This window comes from Callorhinchus milii, unplaced genomic scaffold (genome assembly GCF_018977255.1).
Source record: "Callorhinchus milii isolate IMCB2004 unplaced genomic scaffold, IMCB_Cmil_1.0 Scaffold5, whole genome shotgun sequence".
Classification (NCBI taxonomy): domain Eukaryota; kingdom Metazoa; phylum Chordata; class Chondrichthyes; order Chimaeriformes; family Callorhinchidae; genus Callorhinchus; species Callorhinchus milii.
The window spans coordinates 66,771,616-66,789,239 of record NW_024704746.1 but is presented as its reverse complement, the minus strand read 5'-3'; the positions used below and the strand labels follow the sequence as shown (position 1 = coordinate 66,789,239).

The 17,624-nt window shown below is 49.9% G+C and overlaps 1 protein-coding gene across 1 annotated transcript; it reads right to left on the bottom strand.

The window, feature by feature from the left end:
• Window positions 1–308: 308 nt before the first annotated feature.
• Window positions 309–15,611, bottom strand: itih5 (inter-alpha-trypsin inhibitor heavy chain 5). Its single transcript, XM_042335320.1, has 13 exons — window positions 15,441–15,611; window positions 14,799–14,843; window positions 12,949–13,112; window positions 11,653–11,751; window positions 10,883–11,130; window positions 9,115–9,284; window positions 8,475–8,591; window positions 5,281–5,452; window positions 4,266–5,150; window positions 3,754–3,804; window positions 3,071–3,187; window positions 2,412–2,798; window positions 309–730 (listed from the first exon to the last, which is right to left on the bottom strand). The coding sequence occupies exons 1-13, from the start codon at window positions 15,537–15,539 to the stop codon at window positions 420–422; spliced, it is 2,865 nt and encodes a 954-aa protein (XP_042191254.1). The 5' UTR covers window positions 15,540–15,611; the 3' UTR covers window positions 309–419.
• Between the last annotated feature and the right edge of the window lie 2,013 nt (window positions 15,612–17,624).

Below are 17,624 nucleotides of genomic sequence, written 5' to 3'. Positions count from 1 at the left end.
ACGATACCAAACGGCGAGGATTGCCGTTGAAATAAGTGGAAGAACAGATGGCTTATCCCTTATTCCACTATCCTTAAGCTCCAACTTATCCCAAACAAATCCCGCATCCTAAACCCGCCGTCATCCTGCCCAGAAACTCCTGGCTGAGCGCTGCCCCTCGGAAGCGGGAAGGGCGCTATATAAATGCAAGTTGTTGTTGTTGTTTGTGGCCTAATTCCCACGGAAACCAAAGCAAGATTGTGGAGAGGGAGGAAGGGAGGGAGGGAGGGAAGGAGGAAGGAAAAAAGAAAGGAAAAACAAAATCCACACGACATATTGTTGCAATAAAAAAAAATTAAGGTCAGAGGTTGGAATTTTTTTGGTATCGTTCTGGGGGTTTGGTCAGGGTTTAAGCTTCTCCTCCGGCTTCGCCCCAAAGATCAGAGGTCAACTGAGTTGCCGGTCCCCGTGTCGAAGAGATGTCCAGCCAAGTAATCCTTGTAAGACCCATCGATCAGACCAGCGGCATTGTCCCTCGCAAACCAACAGTCCACCAGTTGCTGCCCATTGTAAATCCTCCTCTGCCTCATCGCCACAGGCACCAAGCGACCCTTGATGTCCAATGTCGCCTCAAGCTCCCTCGTCCCCTCTCCGCCGGGGGTCCGAGCCCCCTCCTCAACGCTCTGCACTTTGCTTCCCGTCGTGTTTGTGGTCGTGCCTTTAACTTTGACCTCGGTGTTCAGGAACTGACCTGTGGGGGGGTGGGGGTGGGGCGGGGGGGGGGGTCGAGGGGCGAAACGGACCAGCCATTACTTCAACACAACACAATGCTCCACCCTGTTCCGTGGATGTTTAACTTCCCACAAAATATACAGTCACTACACTACACTTTACAGTCTATTCTGTGAGGCGCTTTGAGGCGTCTCGAAGACGTGATAAGGCGCTGTACCAAATACAAGGATTTTATTACTATTATTATTATTATTATTAATCACAGACACTATCGGAACAGAGAAGGGAGTTTCTCTCTCCAGGTGTTCTGGCCAACAATCCCCCAAATAAGACTGGTCGCTCACTCCACGGCTGTTTGTGAGACGTTCCTGTGTGCAAATTGACTGCTGCCAAAAAAAAAGACTATATTTTACAGTAAATCCTGTGAAGGGCTTTGGCACGTCCTCCTGATATGAAAGGCGCTGTGCCGAATGCAAGGATTATTATTATTAAATGACGACGCCTTCAACAATGCAGTGCAACCTCAGCACTGCATTGACAGCGCCGCCCAAGCCTCGACTGCGGTTCAAAATCCCAACATGGAAAGGGCTTGAACCCACAACCTTCTGAGTCAGAGGTGAGTGTCCTAAGCAGTTTTGCTGGAAATTCAGCGTATATGTGCGCGCGCGCGCGTGTGTGTGCGCGTGTATGTGTGTATTTACGTGTGTGTGTATGTTTGTTTGAGCGTGTGTGTGTACAAATACGTACGTGTGCGTATGTAGAGGGGCTGTGCTTTGCTACATGCACTGTCTATTGTACGCGACTGGACCGTAAACACAACCTCTCTCACCTCTGGTGAAAGGTGGCAGGTGGGTCTGTCAAGGAGTAATCGCGGACGAAAGGCAGGCCAGACCTCGGAAGAGAAGGTCCAGCAGAGACCTCGCAGTGCCCCTCGATCTCAGCTTAATAAACACGGTCTTAAATGCTAAGGCAAGGACATCTCCCCAATTGTGCGGTGGGTAAATAAAGCTCCATCTCACAGACCTGGAGCTCTCTGGTTTGTATCCCGAACTGAGCCACTTAATCGTATCAATTAATATTAATTAATTAAAAGGAGTCCTGTAGCTCAGTGGTTAGAGCACCCGCTTTGCAAGCGAGAGACCTGAGTTCAATTCCAGGCAGAGGGCCAAACCTTGGGCAAGTTTCCTTACTCCACACAGAGCCTAATAATAATCCCTCCAAAACCCAAAACAATAATAAATTGGTCATTTTCAATCTACGACTGTTTGTGGGACATTGCTGTGCGCAATTGGCTGCCGCGTTCGCCCACAAATATACAGTCAATTCACTTTACAGTGTGTTCTGTGAAGCGCTTTGGGACGTCCTTCCGACGTGAAAAGTGCTATATCAAATGCAAGGATTATTATTATTATTATTATTATTATTAATGTCAGCCAATTGCTGCGCAGCAGTGTCCCACAACCAGTCGTGGATCGAGTGACCAAATTATTATTATTACTTTGTTCAAGGGATTATTCGCCGATCGACCAGCAACTGGGTTCCTACTTACTGCTGTGTAAACAGAGACGTGTGTGTGCGCGTGTGCGTGTGTGTGTGTGGAGTAAGGTTTCGCCCTGACCCGCCCGGGAATCGAACCCCGGGTCCTCTCGCTTACGAGGCGGGCACTCTGACCAATTGCACCCCGGGGATCACTGACTCACCCAAAAGTCCGTGGGCGCGGGGGGAAAGCCCTGAGCTGTTTAGGATGTAGAACCCCAGGTGGTCTCGCTGATGGGCGGCGGGATTTTTATACCGGTGGATGAGGATCAGGAGAGAAATGGAATCGTTTATGGTCACGGTGACCGAGGACCTTGCCTCCACGGAAACCACCATCCCACGGCCCTCCACCTCCACCGTGCGGTCGCAGGAGAGCACCATCCTGTCTTTGCCGTCGAAGACCACCTTACGAGGCGTGATCTCGATGTAGGAGCGGCGGGAGGGCTCGCCGGTGACCACGGCCACGGCGCTGAAGTAGGTGCGACGCTTCTTGTGGCCGCCGGGAGGCGCCGGAGCTCCGATCAGCTGCCCGTTGACCGTCAACAACGGCCCTGTAAACGACGCCACAAGACGAGAAAACAACGAACAGAGAGAGAAAAAAAGGCTCCATTTTTGGACTCGGCCGCTTCACTCATTCGTCCATCTCGCGTCTTCTGTCGCGTGACCCGCTCTTACGTGGAGCCCCTGTGGTGTAGTGGTTAACGCTCTCGCCTCGCGAGCGAGAGGACCTGGGTTCGATTCCCGGGCGGGCGGTGGTTGGGGGGGGGGGGACGAGTGGGGTGGGGGGGGGGCCGTTTTGCGTCCATAACAGTCGTGTGCTTACCCGAGTTCCTGCGATCGGACAGCAGTCTGAGCACCTCGCCCGGCTCCCCGTCGAAGTTGAAGCACACGGAGGTCTCGCTCCGGGGGAAATCCACAACGAAATGGGGATCGCCGTCAGCTGGGCGTTGGGGAAAGGTCCACGGTTCAGGTGAGACGAGACCCCCCCCACTGTTACGTCGCACTCACACGGCCGACACGCAATTTGGTAAGCGTTGGCGTTAAGCTTCCAGGCACCTTCTCCCCCCGCCCCCACCACTACCCACCACTCCTCCCCATCCTCAGATTCCCTCCCACCACCGCGCCCCCCCTCCCCCCCACTCCCCCCACCAACTTCGTCAGCTGCGTAAATCTGAGAGGCCCCTCTGAAAGGCAAAGTAGACATTTAGATTGTCGTTGTCGTAATGGCACGCCTATAATTTTCCTTGCCCCCCCCCCCCCCATGAGGCTAAAGCAGCTCGCCCACAAAACACACAGTCACTACACTTCACAGTGTACCCCCGGCGAGGCTCTTTGAGACCTCCTCCCGACGTGAGAAGTCGCTGCACCATTTTGTCAGGGTCGTTATTGATATCGCAGTGATTGTTAATATGAATGAAGTATTAATGATGATGATGAAGATGATGTTGATGATGATGATGATTCTCTCCCCTTCGGTGACGAGGGTCTGAGCCCCCTGGACCTTACCGGACGTTTTGGAGATCACCACGGTTTTCTTGCTTCTCGCAAATTGGACCTCTAGATACAAAGAACAGCCGACGATTACATTACACCAGCGGTGCGGTGCGGGTGGTGTGGGTCAGAGAACTCTCTAACCCAGGAGGACATCTCGTTCCGTTCTCCCCGCAGCCTGACACGTGAGATGCATTCCCGCGCATTTCCTTTCAACTCTCTCCGAGTCCTGGAGCTCTCCCCGAGACTGCCTTAAGTCGCTCCGTCCCTCGCGTGCCTCAACCCCCTCCGCCTCCCCCCCTCACCCGCTGCCCTCCCTCCCCCCGCCTCCACTTCTCTCCGAGTCTCTCAGGAGCCGCCCTCCGTCGCCGCCGAGAGACCCGACAGGCTGCCCTGCCTCTCGCACCCCCCCTTCTTCCCCCACCCCCACGGAGTCTCCGCGAAGCGCTTCGAGGCGTCTCGAAGACGTATAATTATTATTATTATTATGATGATGATTATCAGGTGGGGATCCCGTTTGCGTTCACCTGGTTTATTTCTTCCGCTGGAACTCTGCATCCTCCCCCCTTCTCCGCTCGCCTTGACCTGGTCCTCAGCCGCTCCCCCGGGAGAGCGCGAGGGTCCGTCCGGCCGACGATCGTCTCCCTCGAGGCTCGGCAGCTCCATGGCCGCGAGCGGCGACACGAAGCCGTACTCCACGGATAGATTCCCTGCCCTATCCCGCAGCCTCTCCTCCTCCTCCTCTCCTCCTCCCCCTCGGCCGCTGGTCAGATGTTTCCTCAGCAGCCCCTTGAGAGTCAGGTAGCTCCACGCCCTCCGGACCATGTCCCGTCCGGGATCGTCGCCCCGGGGTTCTCTCCCCTCCTGCCCGGCCTCGCCCACCTCGGCGTCGGCCTCCATGGTGATCCGACGATCGCCGGCGCTGGCCGTGACCTGCACGTGGAGGTGCTTCCCCCGGCCGCTCGCCACTTTGCCCGCGATCACCACCTCCGACCCGTTGAAGTAGTTGGCGAAGAAGCTCTGTGTCACGTCGCTGACCGAAGCCTCCGAATACTCCACCCGGATATCCGAGAGCAAGGGGGTCCCGATCTCGTCGTAGAAGCCCTTCAGCTGCTCGCCCGCGTCCAGCCCCTCGTAGACCCTCCTCATCGCCCCACAGTTGTCCAGCGACATGCGTTCCAGGAGCCGGTAATCCACGTCCTTCCCCACCCCCAAGGTGAACAGGCACAAGCCGTCCCCGATGGCTTCCTTCGTGTTGCTCAGGATCTTGTGAGGACGGACCTCGCTGATGGTCGGACGGCCGTCCGTGAGGAAGATGATCAGAGACACTGCCCTCCGGCTCTCTTCTCCCTCGGCCGCGGAACCCTTCAGCAGCCCGGCTCCCGCCTGAACGGCGTCGTTGATGTTGGTGCCTGTGAACCACGCAAACCCAACGCTGGCGATTAGCAGAGTCCCGTTAGCGTCGCGGTCAGTGCGAGCGAGAGCGTCCCCGGTTCGATTCCCGGCCAGGGCAGCAACCGACCCCCCCACCACCTCTCTCACCTCCTGAGGGAGACATCAGGTAAATGTACTTCTTGGCTTCCCGCAGGTTTTCCCGGGTCACGGGGACGAGTTTCCCTCGCCGCCACACGCGCACGTGGTTGGAGAAGTTGATGACGTTGAAGCGGTCGTTCGGTCGAAGGTCGTTGAGGATGGTAAACAGAGCGTCTTTGGTCTGAGGGCGAGACATTTTCACAAGGCATCAACAAACCATCTGGGGTTTTTCCCCCCAAATTGCAGCCTTGTAATAATAATAATTATATTAATAATAATGATGCTGCCATTTGATCCAGCATCGTATTACGTCCACACGCGCTTCACAGAATATACTATAAAGTGAATTGACTGCGTGTTTCGTGGGCGATACCCGGCAGCCGATTGCGCCCAGCAGCGTCCCCACAAACAGTCGTGGATCGAGTGACCGAAATTATTGTATATTTTTCAAAGTTTTTCTTTGTTTTCCAACAACGCAGACCAGAATATAACCTTACAGAACAGTGGTGGCCAAACTGCGGCCCGCGGGCCAGACGTGGCCCCCTTCTCCTCCCCCCACCCACCCGAACATTCGCGCGAGTCCAGGTGAGTCGGTATTCGATCGATAGCGCCTTCTTTGTTTTCTTCTTGATTGAATATGTCTTGATTTGCGCCCATCAACGGAGACGTATTCGATCGAGAAAATTAGATTTTGTTGGCCGTAAAGGTTGGTTGTATAGCGCGTCATCAAGACGACGAGAACAACGGCGACAACTTGCGTTTATATAACGCCCTTCGGGTGGGGTAAGCTCCCAAAGCGCTTGACAGTGGTGGAGTCTGGCAACATCTCGAAGGGTTTCACATGATATCCTGTAAAGTGGATCGACTGTGCATCTTGTTGGCGAAATGCGACGGACAGTTGCTGTTAGTGCTAGACAGTAAATCGCTCTGAACACACTGCTCGTGGTCCGAAGGTCAAGAAAATATTCCCAGCGCCGTGAATTCCGTTTCCCGAATTGGAGTCTTATGCTCCAGAGGTCTAACAGCTGGAGATTGGCCCCCAAAAGCAGCCTGGATCTGGCAAACCCGCAGCATTCCTTCGCATAATCCTCCGATTATGCCTGCAAACAGGGAATCTCACGGAGAGAAAACGCCAGGCCAACAAACCAGAGAATAATCCTACAAACATCTGTCCTCCCTTCAACCAACGCTTCCTGTTTGCTTTCTTCCCCCTCACCTGAAGACGTTCCTCTTTTGACCGTGCCTATGGTCACCTCAATCCCTCTCTTACTGGCTCAGTGAGATGCTGTGTAAATGCAAATTGTTGTCGTTGTTTTCTCCTCTCTCTCCCACCCCCCATCCCCCCCCCCCCACCCACATCGCCCGACTCTCCCATGCACCCCACTCTGATTTTCCCAACAACCGGCAACAAATTACAGCGCCTTTCGCGTCAGGAGAACGTCCCAAGGCGCTGGACAGTCAGGGTTTTGGACCCGAGCTGGGAGTTGGAATCAGGTGGGGTGGGAGGGCAGGGAGGGTGGGGGTAGGAGGGTGACCGAAGGCGCGGTCGAAGAAGGAGGGTCTTGAGACAGGCCTCAAAGGAGGCAAGGGAGGGGGCGAGGTGGAGGGACTGAGGGATGGAGTTCCAGAGGGTTGGGGGCAGAGGGGCTGATGGTGGAGCGGACAGGCCGATTTGGAGTTGGCAGGTCACAGATGTAGGGAGGAGCAAGGCCGTGGAGGGCTTTGAAGGCGAGGACAGCTCAACTGAAAACAACTGAAAACAACTCTGGTTGCCAGGAAATTGCTGCAAAATGAACTCAAGATCCTGTCTCTGGGGATAATGGTAGAATTATAGTCGCAGATCCCATGTCCTGCATATATATATATTCCATGTCCTTGGACACAGGTGCAGAGCTGTGGAAACTGGATGAGGGGGAAGTGCTTTTCTTCAGCTAATAACAACAAACAACCTCAACCCGCGGCTGTTTGCGGGGACGCTGCTGTGCGCAATTGGCTGCCGCGTTTCGCCCACAAAATATAACAGTCCATTCACTTTACAGTGTATCCTGTGATATATAGTGATAAGGCGCTATATTGTTATTATAATAATCCTTGCGTTTGATACAGCGCCTTATCACGTCGTCGAGACGTCTCAAAGCGACATGACGACCACAACAACTTGAATTTATATAACGGCCTTCACGTGGGGCAGAGGCTCGGAGCGCCTAATGAGTTGTACTCATTATGCATGTTTTGGGGGTTCCCTTTTCTTCCCGAAATCTACCAGAGTGTCCCACGAGCAATTAAATAGATACATAAACACGTCAATAAATAACCCTCGCGCTTGATATAGTGTCGGGAGGACAGCTCACTTGATTCACTGTCAAGCGTAGTGACTGTGACTTGTTAACAAACACTGGTAGCCAATTTCTGCGCGGCAAGGTCCCACAAACAGCCATGAAGTCGACGACTGATTTTATCTGGGGGGGAGGATATTCGGTTTAAAGCCAACCAGAGAGTGAATCACTGCGAGCATTACTGAGTGCTGCGTCTGGCAATGTCAGACTGAAAGGAACTCACTTGTGCTTACACTCAAAAAGTGTAATAAATATCACGTCCCTAATCCCTTTCACATACCAGTCCTGGCGATCACTAGTGCTGCAAAGTGTAAATTGAGAGGCTCTAAGTGGGTACGGTCTTACAACAGTAAGAATCTTGCACGTCTCAAACCGCTTCACAGAATACACTGTAAAGTGGATTGACTGTGGACGAAGCGCGACAGCCAATTGCGCACACAGCAGCGTCCCCGCAAACAGCCGTGGACTGAGGTTGTTTTCGGAGGGATTCTTGACCCCAGCAAGCGATCCCAATTGACAAAAAAAAGGGTTCTTACTTACTGCTGGGTAACCAGAGGCACGTAGAGTAAGGAAACTTGCCTAAGGTATCACCCTGCCCAGGAATCGAACCTGGGTCCTCTCGCTTGTGAGGCGAACGCTCTAACCACTACACTACAGGACTCCATTTTAGACGACATGAACTCGAAGACCCAACATGGGGCTGTACCATAAAGGTGAAGAGGGGAGAGGTGGATTCCTAGTGTTTGAGGGTTCAGGTAAGGAGTCCCCTACTTATATCCCTCCCCCTCCCCTCCACATCCCAAACTGGGATAGTCAAGGAAGGAGCCTTTTAATCCCATTTCTCTTCATCGAAGTGAAGACACAAACCTGTTTCATCTTCATTCCCAGCATCGAGGCGCTTGTATCTATCACGAAAACCACATTCTTAGGCACCGGTGGCAGGTCTTTGGGGGCAAAGTGATGAATAAAATATCCGTTTTGAACCTGCGACAAGAAGGAAACAAATATAATCTCAAATCATTCCGTGTCCGCACGCTTAAAGAGAACAGAAGGTTGACCGGTTAAGTTTTGGGGGTTTAGGCTATGGGACACTACCCTGCGTGAGGGGTGCTATACATATGCAAGTTGTTGCTGTTGTTGTTGTACACAATAATCCTTGTATTTTGATACGGCGCCTTATCACGTCGCTGAGACACCGCTTCACGTGTTTTCACTGCAGAGTGTAGTGACTGTGTATTTTTGTGGTTGAAACACGGCAGCCAATGGCGCACAGCGACATCCCACAAACAGTTGTGGATTGAGTGACCAATATTTTTTAAAGGAATTATTTCCCCCGGAAAAGCCATCCGTCCATTGACTAACAACCGGGTTCCGACTTACTGCTGGATAAACAGAGGGCGTGAGGAGTAAGGAGTGAGGAAACCTGTCTGAAGTTTCGCCTTGGCAGGGAATCGAACCCGCTTGCGAGGCGAGTGCCCTAACCGCGAAGCTGCAGGACTCCGAGTACCTGAATATCGCCAGCTCCCAATTCTCTGTCCACATCGTATCTGAGGATGAAGTCTCCCAGTACTCCGCTCTCAGCGATCCTGGCCTGCTGCAGGACACTGGGGGAGAACCTCACTGAGGCCGCGGTCTTCGTGCGGTTGACACTGGTGGACGGAGGCCGGGAGGCCTTAACTGTGCAGGAAGAAGATAAAATAATAATAAATAATAATACAATAACATAATCGAATCCTTGCATTTCACGCGTCACGTCTTTGAGACGTCTCAAAGCGCTTTGCAGAATATACTGCAAGTGAATCGACTGTATATTTCATGGGTGAAACGCAGCAGCCAATTGCGCACAGCAGCGTCTCTACAAGCAGCCGTGGATTGAAGTGACCAATTATTATTATTATTATTATTTTTTTTTTGAAGGAATTATTAGCCCTGGAAAAGCGATCCGCCAATCGACTAACAACCGACTCATAATCTTTACACTGTGTACAGCTTCTGGGTTGAATTTCGCAACCCCATTTAATAATAATAATAATAATAATAATAATAATAATAATAATAATCCTTGCATTTGATATAGCGCTTTTCACGTCGGGAGGACGTCCCAAAGCGCTTCACAGAACACACTGTAAAGTGAATTGACTGTATATTTGTGGGCGAACGCGGCAGCCAATTGCGCACAGCAATGTCCCACAAACAGTCGTAGATTGAAAATGACCAATTTAATTATTGTTTTTAGTTTTGGAGGGATTATTATTAGGCGTGTGGAGTAAGGAAACTTGCCCAAGGTTTCGCCCTCTGCCTGGAATTGAACTCAGGTCTCTCACTTGCAAAGCGAGTGCTCTAGCCACTGAGCTACAGGACTCCACATTTAACATTTTATACACATCTAGAAAGCTAGAGATGTCTCCTTTCAAGACTGAAGAGCCTTGACTAATTGTTGCTTATTATAATAATAATAATCCTTGCATCTGATACAGTGCCTGATCACGTCTTTGAGACGTCTCAAAGCGCTTCACGGGTTACGCTGTAAAGTGAATTGACCGTAGGTCATGGGTCTAAACCTGGAGATCATCCTCATTGCTCTCCTCTGCACTGACTGTGAGATGTTCAGAGTGGGACCAAATTGTGTGTCATAAATTCTCCTATATTGACTAAGTTGCTGGGGGGGGTGGGGAGGGGGGGGGAAGGTGAGTGGGAGAGGGAGAGAGAGGCTAGCAGGAACACGCCCAAAGCATATTGAACTGTGAAGCCAACAAAATGAATCCACTAATCTTTCTCATCCTCATGGGATGTCATGGAAAGAGGAAGGATTCCAAGCGATCCCAGAGGATGAGAGAGAGGATTGTATATTGTATGATTCTACAGTTTTAAGGGAGAAGTAGATAATTATCTGGGGAGGACAAGTTTGAAGGGCTATGGGGAGAGAGCGGGGTGGGGTGGGGTGGGATGGATTTGGAAAAGCTCTTTTCGAAGAGCTGGGACAGACGCGATGAGCTGAATGGCCTCCTTCCGCGCTGTATAATTCTTTGATTCCAGGAGAGAATGAGCAGGAATGTGAGGGGGTGGAGTGGGGAGGAGTGGGAGGAGAGTGATGAATGAGCAAGAGCGAGAGAGATGACTCTGGTGGGACCTTCAGCTGTTCTGCCCGATTCTGTCCAACAAACCATAAACATATTCCGGGGTCAGATTTGCGGTATTTCTAAGAACATTCCTTAACTTGTTTACGAAAAGTTATTCACGTTGTTTGGAAAACCCGGGTATTGTATTGGATCTACCTGAAGGGCTGCTGCCACGGACCCTGCTCTTCCTCAGAGGTGGGATCTCCAGGAACGATATCCCTGAGCTCTCCATCAAGTTGATGTCCACCCTCAGCTTGGGGACGATCTGCCGGGGCCTGATGCTGATCACGTGCTCGTACATCCCCATACGCCTCTCCAGCAGCTCCTCGTAGCTCAGCAGAAAGGTGGCTTTGGTCTTGGCTGGTAATTTTAAAGCCACGCTAAAGATTTCCACTTCCCTCTCTCTGGCGCGAAGAAACAACAACAACAACTGCTTGCATTTACATTCATATATTCGTGGAGTCCCGTAGCGTATTGGTTTAGGAGCACTCGCCCCTCAAGCGAGAGGACCCGGGGGCGATTCCCGGGCAGGGCAAAACCCTTAGGTAAGTTTCCTTACTCCACTCGCCTCTGTGCGCCCAGCATTAAGTAGGGACCTGGTTGTCTGTCGATTCGCTTTCCGGGGGGAGGGGGGTAATAATCACTTCGAAATAATAATAATTTGGTCACTCAATCCACGGCTGTTTGTGGGACGCTGCTGTGCGCAATTGACTGCCGCGTTTCACCCACAAAACGTACACCCCCTTTACAGTATATCCTGTGAAGTGCTTCGAGACGTCTCAACGATGTGATAAGGCGCCGTATCAAATGCAAGGATTTTTATCATTTTATTATTATTATTATTATTATTATTATTATTGATAGCTACCCAGGAAAGCATCGCCTCCCGTATCACACAGAACGGACTCAAGAAACCGGACACCCACCCGCTCTCGTTCCTCCTGGAATGTTCCTTGCGTTTTCGTCCTTTGGGTTTCCTTGCCTTGGCCTTCACTTGACCCTGATGGACTGCCCCACCGATAACCCTACAAGAAAAAGACAGACAAGAGTACAGATCAAAGCGCCATCAACATCCCCAAAAGCCATCAATATTGCCACGGCCAACTCGAGCTCAGTGGCTTTGCACATTCCACACCCGCCAAGCTAACACAGCCGTCCATTAATCTAACCCTGGGCCTGGGGTTGGGGTGGGTGGGGGGGGGGGGCAGATTGAGCAGAATTTATTTGCTCATAAAACAATTCCCGATTCTATTCCTGCTAATTATTTGTGTTCTGCTCTTTAACTCGTTTCAAAGCAAAGGAAGCTTGACAAAGTAGGTGTGCGTTCACGCTTGACATTCTCTCTCTCTCTCTCTTCCCCCTTTCTTGCCTCCCACCTCCCACCCACCACCAAAAAAAAAGGGAGACAAGCGCCTCTCTTTTTCTCCCCGGAGTTGTGAGAAGCGCTGTTATTTTTAAGTAAGTCTGCCGTGACTCTGTGATCTGGAAAAAGATCTGACGAAGAAAGATTACAACGAAAAATTGGGAAATTCTAATCAAAGCCATTTTTTTCTGCTATTAAAACATAAAGTATCATCTCCTCATTCCCTCCTCTCCTTGCTCAGTGATTCATTCACACCTTCCCCGAAAACCACTTTGAAGAGTTGTCTCTCATAAAAATTGGCTGCCGCGTTTCGCCCACAAAATATACAGTCACTGCACTTTACGGAATATTCGGTGAAGCGCTTTGAGACGTCTCGAAGACGTGATAAGGCGTTATATCAAATGCAAGGATTATTAGGATTATAAAAGGTGCCAAATACATCAGAACCTCCTGTTATAAGGTGATCGGTGATGGGTGGTGGGGGCCATCTCAACCAGTCTGAAATTGGGACGCAATTTGCGTTCGCGGAACAAAAGCGGATGACATTTATTTAGCGCCTTTCGCGTCGGAAGGACGTCCCAAGGCGCTTGTACCACTCTGAGACGTTTTAATCCCACTCCCAACCACCTTAGCTCTAATTGTAAGATGATATCCCTTTCGCAACATGCGAAAGTACGCGATTTCATTAAGTCAACAACAACGACAACTTGGATATGTACGGCGCCCTTCACGTGGGGTTAGAGTCCCAGAGCGCTTAGACACTTGACACTTTGAGCAATGTGCTGCAAGCTCTCAGGAGATAAGCTCATCTAATCAGATGGCGAGGAGAAAGGAAGGTCCCACACAGGTGAACACGTACATGGTGAAGTTGGAGATGAAGGCGGAGGCTGGGATCTGCATCTGGAAGCCTGCGTCGCTGGGGACGGAGGCACGATTGACCACAGTACACGACACGGCGGTGAAGGCATAGCGGGAGACGATGGTGGATTTCACCGTGAAATCCGTCACTTGTGGCTTACGGTCCTGCAACAACAACAACTTGCATTTCAGTTGAGCGAGAGGTTAAATGTACGGAACAGGCTCCCTTGGGAGAGACGGTGGGAGCAGAGAGTGTCAATTCTTTCCAACGCAAATTAGACAGATTTCTTTTAAGGAATAACGCGGCTGTTTGTGGGGACGCTGCTGTGCGCAATTGGCTGCCGCGTTTCGCTCACAAAATGTACAGTCTTTATCGACTTTACGGTATATTCTGTGATGTGCTTTGAGACCTCTCAACGACGTGATTATTATTATTAAGATAGATAGAGAGGAGGAGAGGCCAAGACGGAGAGATGGTGGCAGGACGTTCTGGAGGTCGGGGGCTTTAGGATTCAAGGCTCAACCAAACCTGCATCAGACGTCACACTGAACTATGGAATGTGCTATTTGATGTGGTTTACATCTCCTTTAATGAGCCCAAACAGAGTAGATATACTGGGCTCTCAGCACACACTCAGACTGTTATTAATCGTCAAGGGTTGACACTCGGTAAACCATTGCCCAGGTCACACCCCACCCAGAACCTTTCAATCCAGGACTTGAAAGCTTCGGTCTGTTTTGAAGTGGAGACGAGTCTGAAAGTGGCTCTTGAGGAAGCTGGGGTGGGAGGGTGAGGGAGGGGGTTTAACAAGGAAATCCTCCACGGATTCAGCAGGGATCACTTCAGGACAAAGATACCTTTAAAGCTGGGTTTTATCCATGGGGGCATTGGGGTGGGAGGGGTGGGGTGGGGAGGGGGGGAACTATTTCTCTTTTCCAATTGCGCCTGGACTTTAAGCTCAAAGCCCCGAGGTGGGGCTTGAACCCACAAACTTCACAGTGATTCACACAAATGGAGTGCACATAAATCCAAAGCCAGAACTTATCATAAAAAATAACAATTCTCGCATTTGACACAGCGCCTCATCACATCTACAAGTCGTCCCAAAGCGCTTCACAGAATATACTGTAAAGTGCATCGACTGTGTATTTTGTGGGCGAAACGCGGCAGCCAAGTGCGCACAGCAGCGTCCCACAAAGAGTCGTGAATTGTGTGATCAAATTATTCTTTTTTTGAAGGGGTTGTTACCCTCGGAAAACTAATCCGCCGATCGACTACTAACCGTGTTCCTATTTATTGCTAGGAAACAGAGGAGTGTGGGGTAAGGAAACTTGCAGAAGGTTTCGCCCTGCCCGGGAATCAAACCCAGCTCGCGAGGCGAGGGCTCTAACCAACAATAATAATATTAATAATAATAATAATAAAATAATCCTTGCATTTGATATAGCGCTTTTCACTTCTTCTCGAGGTCCCAAAGCGCTTCACAGAATATACTGTAAAGTGAATCGACTGTATATTTGTGGGCGAACGCGGCAGCCAATTGCGCACAGCAATGTCCCACAAACAGTCGTGGATTGAAAATGACCAATTTATTATTGTTTTGTTTTTTTGGAGGGATTATTATTAGGCTCTGTGTGGAGTAAGGAAACTTGCCCAAGGTTTCGCCCTCTGCCGGGAATTGAACCCGGGTCTCTCGCTTGCAAAGCATTATATATTACAATACATTACAGTGCTCGAAATTGGCTCCAGACTAGTAGTGACTATGTGGGGACACAGATTAACAATACAGTATAACATTGTGTAAAAAAAAATTCTGGGTTACTACAGATCTGAATGGTTCAATCACTCACAGGTCTCCAATAAGCACCGACTCCTCTGGAAACAGGTTGAACTTCCTTCAAGAGACAAAATAACCCATTATAATAATAATACAGTAATACTTTTTCTTCGAGAAAAAAAAGTATCTCGAGCAGTTCAGAAAAAAAAGAGCTGTTATGTTACTTGGATGGGTGTTTCCAACAGTGTGGCTCAGCCTTTTCGCTCACTCACTCCCCTCCCACATCAATGCTTCAGTGCAAAAACTGGTGGGTATTTAATTGCAAATTCGATTCTTTGAAATCAAAACAAATAAAAACGCGATTTTAAAATGTAACGTGCAACGTTAGGATGCCGTCTGAATGAATTCAATTCCAAATGAAATGCTGCGCGGTTGCTAGAACAGGCATCTATTTTTTTTAACTTGAAAAAATTAAAATTTCCAAGAAAAAATTTTTTTTTTCCATTTTTATATTAAAAAAAATTCCCCAGCCTTTTAAAATGCAATAACTTGAAACGTCTAACGATTAATATTATTGCATTTTAAATAACGCAGAAAGTTTACCCCCACATCCACCACCACCCCCCACCCTCCCACACCCTCAAAAAATTCTAGCCCCCTCCCCTCTTAAAATAAATGAATAGAAAAAAAAAGATTTGTAAATCGATCGACTTACATTCTGGGCATCTGCAAGAAAGGAGCCATCCGTTGATGTCCACGGCTTCTGTCCCCGAACTGCAGAGGAGAAACAACAGACGGAGAGGATAAGAAACATGTCAGACGCTCACACAGACTTGGGCACTTTGTGCTGGAGAGTGAGATTGACTTGCTGTGGGGTTGAACTCCTACTGAAACGTACAAGAGCCTTTGGAGGTGGGGCGAATGTTGATATCATGAGGCTGTTTCACTCACTGCTACACTTTCCAACTAACCCATTGCCTTCTGCAATCTTATTTGGCTTTTCTTTATCCCTTCCTGGAATATAACACTACTTACTGCTACGTCTACGACTGCTGCTAATTGACAATCCTTGCATTCGTATAGCACCTTACCACGTTGCTGAGACGCTGCGAAGTGCTTCACAGAATATAACAGCAACAACTTGCATTTATAAAGCGCCCTTCGCACAGGGTGGCTTGTAAAGTGCATTTTAAAAATAAATACGTGGGTTATGTGCATTCATTGAATGTGCATTTTTTGGGGGAATGAAACGCGGCAGCCAATTGGGCACAGCAGTGTCCCACAAACAGTCGTGGATTGAGTGACTGAATTATTATTTGTTAAGGTATCTTTCACCGTCTCCCCACCGGAAAGCGATCCGCCAATCGGCCAAACAACTGGGTTCCTACTTGACTAAGGTTTCGCCCAGGGATTGAACCCCGGTCCTCTCGCTTCGAGGCGAGTGCTCTAACCAATATACTACAGGACTCCACGTGACTCCAGGACTCCAAGTTTTTTAAAAATCTTGTCGTCTTTAAATATAACGTACATTTAATGGCCGACAATCTCCCATCCAACCATCCATCCCCGATAAAATGTGGTCACTTTGAAGCGCTTTAAGATGCCTCGAAGACGTTGTAATAGTCCAAGGATTCTTATTAATATTGACTTTGACTGACGGGTTGCCAATAATCTTTTTTTCTCTCTCTCTAACCCACTCCCCTCCTCCCCACGTGCGCACTCATGCTCTCAAAATCTGTTGTAAAAAAGGCTCTTGTGAAGCTTTTATACGTTCGAGAGAAGGGTGGAGGTGGGAGGGGGGGTGGTCCTTTCGAATAGTGCCGTGGGATCCGTAACGTGCACCTGAAATGGTTTAACGTCTAATCCGAAGGACAGCATCTCCGACCATACGGCTCCCCCACCCCCAGCGCTGCATTGGAGCGTCAGCTTAGGCTGTGTGATTCCGAGTCCCGATGTCAGGCTTGAACCCACAACCTTCTGACTCAGAGACAAAAGAGAGAGAGAGAAAGAGAATGAGAGAGAGAGGGAGAGAGAGAGAGAGAGAGGGCTAGTACTGAGCCAGGCGTTATTTTCCCCCGAATAAAGATCCCTCTGCTCGCCTCAGTCACTCAAGTCAAAGTCATGTCCCTTCGTGGGATGAGTTTGCCCGGTTGTAGAGCTCCATCGAGTGGTGAAGCAATGGAATTGTTCAGTCACGCCAAGTGCCGACAGGAGCAGAGCACACACCCATCGACATCGACGCGACAGTGAATGGGGTCCCGCGTGCAGTGCTGCGCGCGGAAATCTGCTTTTGTTCGCAACGCTGACCAAGTCTGGCTCAGTTGGCAGCTCTCTGGCCTCTGAGTCAGGAGGTTGGTTGAGCTCAAAGTCACGGCCAACATCCCAGCACGGTATTGGGGGGGGGGGAGGGTAGCCTTGCCTTGTTGGAGGTGCCGCCCTTTGGGTGAGACGTTAAACATAGGTAACGTTTACTTTCCACCCCCCCCTACCCCAAGTTAAAACATTGACCGACGGTATCATAGCTGTTGGCGTGACCTGTCGCTGTGTACAAATTAGCTGCCCGCTTTCACCTATAAAATAAACAGTTGCAACTCTTTAGGGTAAATCCCGTGAAGCGTTTGGAGATTTTACCCAAATAAAACTATGTGAGTGGGATCTGAGGGTGAGGGTTGGGGGTGGGGTGGGGGGTGGGGTTTAAAGAAGAAAGAAAAGTAGGTCAGTCAGTTATCAGTGATTATCAGCCACAGATGGAGAGAAGGGCATCCATCCTATTTACATAACCTCTACATCTCGTTTGGAGGTTAGGCAATGTGCAGCAAACAAATATTGACCATAGTCTTGGGCTGAAGGGGTGGTGGGTAGTTTGGGGGGGGGGCTTGGGGGAAGGTAGGGAAAAAAA

Coding starts and splice junctions, on each gene's coding strand:
- itih5 (XM_042335320.1), bottom strand. CDS start 15,539: ATGTTTCTTATCCTCTCCGTCTGTTGTTTCTCCTCTGCAGTTCGGGGA. Junction 9,285..10,882: donor CCGTGGCAGCAGCCCTTCAG/GTAGATCCAATA, acceptor CTTCCTGCACAG/TTAAGGCCTCCCGGCCTCCG. Junction 5,151..5,280: donor CCTGATGTCTCCCTCAGGAG/GTGAGAGAGGTG, acceptor CGTGGTTCACAG/GCACCAACATCAACGACGCC.